Genomic DNA, 10,364 nt, shown 5'->3' on the forward strand with positions numbered 1-10,364 from the left:
TTTATATATAATTATTATTAAATATTTGTATTACGTATTTATATAATTATTTATATAATTATTAGGTGTGGGAAAAAGTTCGTGGCGTTTTTCCCGTTAGATGGCATTAAAAAAACGTCATGAACTTTTTCCCATACCTAATATATGCATTTTGAATTAATTTTTCTTTATCGTTATTTTTTAAATAATGAATCGCTTTTGCGATTTTTGTGCGTTTTGAAATTGAAAGGAGGAATCTGGGCACCCTTCTTGTCCAAAACGGAATTCAGTGGCCAATTGAGAGTCTGTATTTTAGAGATTGTAGTAGCATTTTTTTTCTTGGGAAATAAATAAAAGAAATCAAGAATACGAGATATTAAAGATCGTCCTGGGCAAATTTTTGGCGGTAAAAAGAGCCCCAATGGTCCGAAGAACATTGACATTATCGACGATTGATAAATTTGCTATTAACATAAATATTTGTTTTATATATTATTAAATTCATGATTATTTATTATATAAATATTCCATAAATAAATATGTATCCTTATAAAGCTGTACTATAATATACTTCATATTACAGAAAAATTATAATTTTTTTCTCCGCAGTTATCATCTCTATTGATAATCAAACTTTGACATAACACTGAAATTATAATTTTAAAGAAAAATCGAGTATTATTGAGTTCTGAATGCATAAATATATCTACTAAACTAATAAATCGTAAATTAGTGCAATATTATCAGTTTTTAACTTTTAATCACTTCAAGATTTACAAAGACGCAAATTTCCGTAAGATGTCTTTAATAGTATCTCGTCAGTGTCAAAAGGATTGAATAGGGATCTTCTTTTTCTTCGTGGCTGCACTGGCGTCGTTCCCACTTCGACTAGCTTTGTCTATTTTCACGTACTTAAATAGGTTATCTGACGTATGTCAAGCTTCTTGTCAAAGAAATTTATTATTTAATCTGAACGAGCAGAGAAGTCGCGTCTCGCGACGTTTTCAGGAACAATCTGTCCGCGCATACGGAATCAATCGACGAATCTGTCAAACATGCGGTGGTAGTGATGCGTTTAAAGGGGAAAAATAACATCAAATCATTTTACAGAGTGCTTTCTCGTTTATGTCGTAAGTATTTCGCAAAACGATCCTTAGATTTAAATTAAACCATCTGGTTAAATTATTAGAAGAACTTATTGATTATACATATATTAAATTAAAATGTCTTAATTATTTTCTTTTAATTAAAATCTTGGAAGTATTAAAAAGATTGTAACTTTGATTTACTTAATTTTTTAAATATTATTTTAATATTTACGTTTTAATAAATTCTTGAAGAATGATCAAGCCCAGTCTTTTATAGTATTTTTACATATTATACAGTATATGTGTATATTTGATAATAATATCCAATTTTTTATTGAGTTATAATATTCAATTTTTAGAATAAGAATTAAGACAATAATGTTTTGGAAATGTTTCTAGTATTGAAGCTTGTATTAAATCTGTAATTATACATATTTTTATTAATACATAATATTTTATGTTATTCTATATATTTCTCAGAAAACAAAAGTCATTCACTTAATATAGAACTCTTGAATTAAATTAAAAATGTACCGTTTATGTATATGAATCAAAGTAATAAATTATGATGTTTATGTATTATATTAATAAATTTTTTAATTTATTAAGATTATTGGAACCTCTAATTCTTATATTATTTTATTTTTTACATGTGTAGCAAATGTTTTGAATTTTATATTCTTTTACAATATTATGCCAAAGAACAAGCTTATTGTAGTATTGCCAAAACACTATTGTGTTATTGTGTATGCAAATTAGCATTTTATTTTTCTCATATTGAATTTTCTTAGGATTTGTGGATAAAGGACATCTTGATGGTTTCATGGCGGATGGCATGGCACCAGCCTTGAAAAATGGCCACAATTCTGACATGGATTTTGCTAATCAATCGGTGAAGCAGTCGTCCGATGTATCCAGTGTTGTTTATGCAGTTGGTCACTATCCTCCAAAGCTTTTACACAATCTCAATGTACAGAGGCGGGAGAATAAGTTCAGCGATGTGGGATTGGTGGCAGGTGATAGAATCATCAGGGCACATAGATCAGTACTGGCCGCTGGTAGCGCCTACTTCAATGCCATGTTCACTGTCGGCCTGGTTGAAGAGCAACAGGAGCTCGTGGAGATCCATTCAATTTCTCCTCACATTCTCTCTCAGTTAGTGGACTTCATCTATAGTGGCAATGTAGACATCACGCAGGATAATGTACAGGAGTTATTTGCTGCGGCTGACATGTTAGAATTAGATGATGTAGTAGCTGGCTGTATCAATTATCTCAAACAGCAGCTGCACTATTCTAATGCCCTTGGAATTTACAGGTGAGAAGATTATAATTGTAAGAACTGAAATTAAATATATTCTGAAAACAGATGAAAAAAGATCCAATAAAAAGTCAATGCAACAGGAAAATTGTAGAAAAATTATATGATGACATTCGTCATTGCTATTAATTGTAGATTTGCAGAAGTACATAACAGACTAGATCTTTTGGAGACTGCCCTACGCTTTATAGAAGCCAATTTTCCTCAAGTCTGTCAAGAGGAGGAATTTTTGGATTTGCCCAAAGAACATCTTGTTCAGTTTCTTAGTAGCGATTACATTCACATTGATACCGAATGTCAGGTTTGTTATTCCCAAAGGATAATTCAAGTATATAATTGCAACTTTACATATTCGAAAAATATATTATATTTGACATGTAAAATATGACATAAACATATTTTTTACTTTTTTACAGGTCTTCCAGGCCGCGTACAATTGGATCGTTCACGACATCCCCGCGCGGAGATGCTATGTATTTGAGATCCTCAGCCACGTACGCTTGCGACTGTGTTCATTAGCAAGGCTAGACCGTATTATTCTAGACTGCAAGGACGCGAGTTTAATCGTCGCGCTGCGATCTATACAAACGGATCTAGTCTCGAACAAAGGTTGCCTAGTGCCTCTTCATGCTCAGCCCCGGATCTGTGCCAGGAAGAACATTCTGGTAATCGGCGGATCCAAGCGGGAACATTCTGCGGATAGCTGGGGCAGAACTGCTGAGAGTACTTACGAAAGCATCGAGAAATATGACATATTTACTGGGTACAATCTTCTGCATTTTTCTTTTTACAATTCTAAAATGAAATGTAATAAGTTTTTAGTTACTCGAATTAAACTTTCCAGAACAAAAATTTTGATTTAAATATTGTTATTTGTTTTTTCTCGATAAAGTTTTCATATTATATTTCGTTTCTTTTTTTTAGGAACACACCAAATCATAAAATTATTAGATATCGGATATCTGGAAAGATCCGGAAGATGTAACATCGGGTATCCGATATCCGGTTTTATTATATTATTGTTAAATTTTGTTAGAAAACTAACAAAATCTGATAACTTTCTTTATTCAATAAATAAATATTTCTTTAGAGAATGGAGCGAAGTAGCTCCAATTAGCATAGGACGTATTCTACCTGGAGTAGCTCTATTGGACGGCAAAGTATATGTTATCGGTGGTGAGTTGGAATCTTGCATTATCGCCAACTGCGAATGCTACGATCCTCGTGATAACGTGTGGACTCCCATCGCTTGTATGGAAGAACCTAGATGCGATTTCGGTCTTTGTGCCTTGGATAACAGTTTGTACGCATTCGGTGGATGGGTAGGCGAAGATATCGGCGGCTCCATCGAGATATATGATCCCATTAGTAATACGTGGACTCTCGAAGGCTATCTTCCGGAGCCACGATTTAGTATGGGTGTCGTAGCGTACGAAGGTAATAATTCTAAATCTAAATCCAATAATATCATAATTAATTATGATAGTTACATGACAGTTAAATTTATAAACATCTTTTCTTTTATTTAACGGCAGTAAAAACGTTTATTGAAAATTTATATTGTAATTTTTACAAATATTCCTTATAGGATTAATTTACATTGTGGGTGGCTGTACCCATAATAGTCGACACCGTCAGGATGTATTAAGCTATAATCCCGTGACCAGAGAATGGAACTACTTGGCCCCGATGCTCACACCACGCTCGCAAATGGGAATCACTATTCTTGATGGATATATGTACGTCGTTGGCGGTACCAGTAAGAATCAGGAGGTCTTGACATCGGTTGAAAGATACTCTTTCGAGAAGGTAATTTATTTTTAATTATCACTTATGTTTAGTAAGTATAGTATATACGTTTTTTTCTATTAATGATAATAAATAGATATTTATAAAATAGTATAATTTAATATAATCTTAATTCAACGAATTTGTTTATGATGTTTCAGAACAAATGGAGCGCCGTCGCTCCCATGAGCATGGGCAGATTTTATCCGGCAGTTGCAGCGGCCGACAGTCAGCTTTATGTTATAGGCGGCGATCAGTCGCAAGAGATAAACTTCTACCGCACGCAAATTACAATTTCTACCGTCGAATGTTACGATCCTCATACGAATAAGTGGCACGAGTGCGCCTCTTTGCCATCAAGCAGAGGTGAAGCGACGGCGATCGTTACACCTTTCTGATTGCTATTTCGCAAAAATCTGTTTGCCGTTTGATGTATTGGTCATGCCTTTTTACTTTTTTTTTTTTTTCAATGTCTGTGTCTGCTCTGCGTTGTCCATCTTTATCAAGAGCATTGTATCCGTTAGCTAGATAGTCAGTCTGCTAAAGAAATTGTAGCTTTATTAATTTCTAAATATTCCAATGGCATTTTCAAGATATTTATGTAGAAAAATGTGATACTTTGAAAAATTGTATATTCTCATTGGAGAAGATTACTTATTATTTCTTATAGATATATGGCGTAATCACTAACCGATAGGAACTAACAGGTTGAAGAACCTAAAAAAAAGATCGAAGAAAATGTAATGAATCTTGATGTATCCAGGATGAAAGCCCAAAGAAGAAATTTAAGAAATTCAATATATTTAATTTAATTGGATAAAGAGTTTCTCATGTGCGCGCGCGCACACACACACACACACACACACAATTTGAGTTTTTAAAATTAAATATCTTTAATTTTTTTCATCCTGAATTCGAGTCATATAGAATCCGAAGAACTTACAATCCAAATTGTGAAGCCAAATTTAAAATATCAATTAAAGTCTCCAGAATTTTAAAATTCACTGGAAATTTTAAGATTACAGAAAATTTATGATACATTTGCGTTTTTATTTTGTCGCATGAATAGGTAAATTAATTAGACAAGATTGTTATTCGGAACTGTAGATCAGATCTAATGTATTTTTTCTATTATTTATTTATAATCAAATTATAATATGCAATAGATTTGAAAAAAAAAAAACGAATATAACGTACGGTGTGCAGAAATATTTGAATACTTTTATTAATTAACAAGTACTAACTATATTTTATTAATTACGAGTATTAAAATTATGTACGCTAGGAAGAACTGAAGCCTCTTGATATAATATAGTCATATACCAAAGTTATCGTAATTTTAATCGTATCGCTACAAGTTAATAAATTCGTTAAGCGATGTATGTAAGGGACAGTATAAGATGATTCCAAAGATATTTATCTTTGGAGCATAAGGGTCTAAGTCTTCAAAAGTAAAAAAATTACAGAATCAAAGAGATTCCACAGTCTAAACACAAAATTGGAATATGTATAAATATCAGATCTTGAAATTCAAAGAATAAATATGTAAAATTAAATATTACTTTAAAATTTTCAAATTGAGAGTCCAAAAGAATCAATCATCATTTAGAAATTGCAGTTTAAATCTAAAAAACTTAAAAGCGCGTCTCGAAATTCCATCAGAAAGTCTTGGAGCCTTTAACCCTTGTTAACATTTTGGAACTATACAACCAAAAATCCAGAGATTTCAGAGTACCTTATTGTAATAAAATAATGATGTTTCTTAATTAGCGTGTGTGCGGAACAGCACGTCTAATGTTTTATAAAATTTAAGGCCACATTTTATAAAAATAATCTAAAAATCGAAGAGTTGCCGTTCTCTGTAATTAGTCGTCAATGTAACAATCCAATTTGTTCAAAGGTGTTCGATGCAACATGAACACCCGTGAAATAATATTCGATTGTTCTTAAATTTTTCAGTACAGGGTAAATATGGCGAGATGACCTTGTTAAACAATTTTATCAATTTTCTAATGAATAATTAAAATTTTCTAATGTGATGTAAATAATTAAATTCTTGAACTTGATTTCAATTTTCTTTTTTCATTGTAAGATAAAAAGGAATAAGATAACCACGTAATCTCATTTTGCATATGTTTTTTATATGTAAATTTGTAAATCCAATAAGTTGCTAAATCTATTGGCCTAAATGTATTATATAAATGTATTATATAAATAAATACAAGAAACTTATTTATAATGCGTGCGGATTTTATATTTGTGAAAATAATTGTGAATAGATTGTTTGTAAGTATAGGTTTTAAAAGGTCTATATAATGACAACATTTGTAATCTTACTTAATCCTAAATTTCTACGAAGTGATATTGAATTGTTTCAAAAACAAAGATAATGAAATATTTGTAGGAAAAAAGTTTATGTTTTTCTTTAAGTTTGTAGATGATATTTAAAACGTCCGAATTTATTTAGATATGAATAAAAAAGTCTAATAATATATTAATGAATCCAGTGAATCTAGCAATCTATGGATTTACGATTTTATATAGATGCGGTAATATATGATGTAGTATATATGTATAAAATTAAAATGTTCTATAATTAGTTTTTATATTTTTAAATATTATAGTCTTCTCTTTTAAATATTATAGTCTCTATTATATTCTTTTAATCTCTATTAGAAAAACTTTCCAGATTGAAACAATGGGCATCTCCAACATATTTATCCTTTTTAAAAGGCATTAAAAAAAAGTTAGAGAATATATAAAATGATAAATATACAACAATTTATGTATATTTGTGATCAACTAATAAAAATTATTAAAGTAATTCGTGCCGATTCCTTTCATTTCAAATTTAAAAATCCTTTTCAATGATAAGAAATCATTTATTTAGTTCCTACATGTAGTTTATTTTTTTTTATAATTAATATGAGTTTCTTACAAAGAACACAAGGAAATCATTATTTACAATATGATCTTTTTTTATTTGATGATATTTGTGCTCATCATTCAAAAGTAATATTACGTTGTTGCTAAGTAATATCAGTACTCATAGAAATAGTAACTCACGAAATCTAATGTGTCAAAAATTTCAAGATTCAGACAAACTTATTTGTATTATTTTACTAATATACAAGTTATTATAAAACTTTGTTTTTATATTTCTGCTTAATTTTTTCTCTCTTTCTCTTTGTTTCTTTTCTGTTCTTTCATTATATTAAAAAAATTAATTTTTAAAATTGTTCACACATACACACACAATTTCGTGAGTATCTACATCAAGTTATTACATTATAAATAACAAACTATTTCATCAAATCATAGAAATAATAAAGTGCATTAGCAAATTAAATTGCTCGAAGTGTTAATAATGAATTTTTTTGTTAAATAGCTTTACAGTTTAAATTAACAGAATTCAAAATTTAGAACAGTTTTTTAAACAAATTGAGATCCTGAAGAGCACCCATAGTATTTAGAATTTGGAAAATCTAAGATCCCTAAAAGTCTCTAAACATTGATAAAAATCCCAAAATCTATGGAATTCAAAGCTGAAAAAAATTTCAATTCCAATGAATCTAGGATTAAAAAAGGATTACGATCTAAAATAGTAGAATACAACCTGGCATGTTTTTATTATGTGTCGCCATTTCCATGCCTTCAAGATCGACAATAGAACAATATCTATACTTTAAATTAAATGTAGGATAATACATCTTCTGCCTTTTTTTACTAGAAATTGGAAATGACGGCATACACGTAGTTGTTCCAAACATATCCTGAAATATTAAATTCTTTTCATGCTCTAAATGCGAATTTCGTAAAAATTCAGAAAGAAAACTTCAAAATTCGTTCAAACTCATCTTTATAAACTCATCTTTATAACGATGAATTTTTAATACGGATATTTATACTCATAGATATATAAGAACCTTAGAATTGTCTTATTGCTGCAAGTTCTCTACAATACGTAATCCAATTCGTATCTGATATATTGGTTCTTTGGATCATTCATGATGCGAGGATAACCAGCCACAAGAGCATCCTGTCCACCGATGTAAAGAGAATTGTATATTTTCCAATAAACGTCACGAACTTTACGGGCTGGATGGAACAAACCCTGTAATACGAAAAAGCAAATGCATACATTTAATATTTGTTGATAGCTAGAAAATACGTGCGCTTACGCAAAATAATATTACTTGTAATGTATACTGTAAAATTTTGATCGGTCCAAGCGCAACGCGCAATCCATCTACGGCGTCCATAAATGCTTGGACTAAATGCGGCGAGGTCTCGAAAACATTTGGCCATACGTGATTCAATAAATGTATTAATGCATCTTCGCACCCAAATCCGTAAACACCTAATGCCATGTGCTTAATTGCGGCACAGGCGGTCTGTCTATGTACTAAATCTCTAGTAAACCATGAAAGAAAAGAAAAAAATTGATCAGAAATAATTTAATAGAAACTAAATAAACTTCAAAGTTTAAAAAAGTTTAGAAAAGTTTTTTTTTAACAAAGAAAGAAATATTAGGTGTACAATTTTGCTTCCGCCGTTTTCCTATAGATGGCTTTAGCGGTAAGTGGTGGTCGAAATAAATAAATCATAGACGTCATACAATAAACTTGGGCATCTGTCAACATAACTCCATAGAAACATTCGATTTGTGTCTGCGTCATAAAGTTATTCTCGATTGAAAATGTCAGTTTACGAGCCAAATTCTCGTCATTTGCGGGAGGTTTTAATTTTTTGCTTCAATATGAAGAAATCTGCGCCTGAGGCTCATCGAATGCTCTCAAATACTTATGATGAGACCGCTATTAGTGAAAGAACATGTCGTGAGTGGTTTCAACGCTTTAAGAACAGTGATTTTGACGGCATAGCAGTGGAAGACCGGCATAGCAGTGGAAGAGAGAAGGTTTTCGAAGATGCAGAATTGGAGGCATTACTTGAGCAAGACTCGTGTCAAAATCAAGAAGAATTGGCACGATCATTGGGAGTGACTCAACAAGCCATTTCAAAACGCCTCAAAGCCATGGGAATGATTCAGAAGCAAGGAAATTGGATGCCATACGAATTGAAGCCGAGATGTTGAACGGCGTTTGTTTGCTTGTGAACAGCTGCTTGAAAGGCAAAGACGGAAGGGATTTCTGCATCGCATTGTGACTGGGGACGAAAAATGGGTTCATTACGATAATCCCAAGAAAGCAGAAAATCATGGGGAGTGCCCGGCCATGCTTCCACGTCGACGGCCAAACCGAATATTCACGGCTCCAAGATCATACTTTGATGGGACCAGCTCGGCGTAGTGTACTGTTAAAACCGACTGAAACAATCACAGGCGATCGGTATCGAACGCAATTGATGCGTTTGAGCCGAGCATTGAAAGACAAACGGCCGCAATACAACGAGAGACACGATAAAGTGATTTTGCAGCATGATAATGCTCGACCCCATGTTGCGAAAGTGATCAAGACATACTTGGAAACGTTGAAATGGGAAGTCCTACCCTGCCGTATTCTCCAGACGTTGCTCCCTCTGACTATCACTTGTTTCGATCAATGGCACACGGCCTGGCTGACCAGCACTTCCGGTCTTATGAAGAAGTAAAAAATTGGATCGATTGGTGGATAGCCTCAAAAGATGACCAGTTTTTTTTTTCGACGCGGGATTCGTACGCTACCCGAAAGATGGGAGAAAGTAATGGCCAGCGATGGACAATACTTTGAATCATAAATGTATAACCAGTTTTTTACAATAGCCTCGAATGTCGGAAAAAAAACGGCGGAAGCAAAATTGTACACTTAATATATATGTAACAATAGAATTAATGTAATATTTGATTTTACCTGTCCATAAGTGCATCTTCTAGCAATGGACTGACAGCATAAATATAATCTTTACCCATTTCACCAATATATTCGAACAAGAATGATAAGGATTTCAATACTCCGTTTTGCACGTTTAGCTCGGGTACTCTATATTCATTCATTAATGCAGGTAGTACTGTAAAAGGGCTGCAGGTTTCAGCAACGATGGCAATAGCGACTGTGGTACAAACACGATTCTGACGTTCCTGTACTTTCAAATTGTTTAGAAGCGTTGCTAAGACATCATGTGGTCTGTTTGAAAAAGATGAAAGAATATTATACATAAATATTTGTATATAAATATATAAAAAAACATCTA

General features: G+C 32.1%; 2 protein-coding genes across 2 annotated transcripts in view; one reads left to right on the forward strand and one right to left on the reverse strand.

Annotated features, from left to right (window-relative positions):
* Positions 1–864: 864 nt before the first annotated feature.
* Positions 865–5,001, forward strand: LOC108693415 (actin-binding protein IPP). The gene is made up of 7 exons (XM_018202337.1): positions 865–1,109; positions 1,859–2,384; positions 2,523–2,688; positions 2,804–3,150; positions 3,478–3,824; positions 3,976–4,196; positions 4,337–5,001. The coding sequence occupies exons 1-7, from the start codon at positions 1,049–1,051 to the stop codon at positions 4,571–4,573; spliced, it is 1,905 nt and encodes a 634-aa protein (XP_018057826.1). The 5' UTR covers positions 865–1,048; the 3' UTR covers positions 4,574–5,001.
* A 2,693-nt stretch (positions 5,002–7,694) lies between these two features.
* The window catches only part of LOC108693416 (splicing factor 3B subunit 1), an 8,752-nt gene continuing 6,082 nt past the window's right edge, over positions 7,695–10,364 (reverse strand). Inside the window, exons 16-19 of the mRNA XM_018202338.1 lie at positions 10,025–10,333; positions 8,372–8,588; positions 8,102–8,289; positions 7,695–7,948 (exon numbers count right to left, since the gene is read on the reverse strand). Coding sequence (XP_018057827.1) covers positions 8,131–8,289; positions 8,372–8,588; positions 10,025–10,333 — 685 coding nt within the window. The 3' untranslated portion in view covers positions 7,695–7,948; positions 8,102–8,130. The remainder of the gene's footprint in view (positions 7,949–8,101; positions 8,290–8,371; positions 8,589–10,024; positions 10,334–10,364) is intronic.

Source organism: Atta colombica, unplaced genomic scaffold, assembly GCF_001594045.1.
Source record: "Atta colombica isolate Treedump-2 unplaced genomic scaffold, Acol1.0 scaffold9, whole genome shotgun sequence".
Taxonomy (NCBI): Eukaryota; Metazoa; Arthropoda; class Insecta; order Hymenoptera; family Formicidae; genus Atta; species Atta colombica.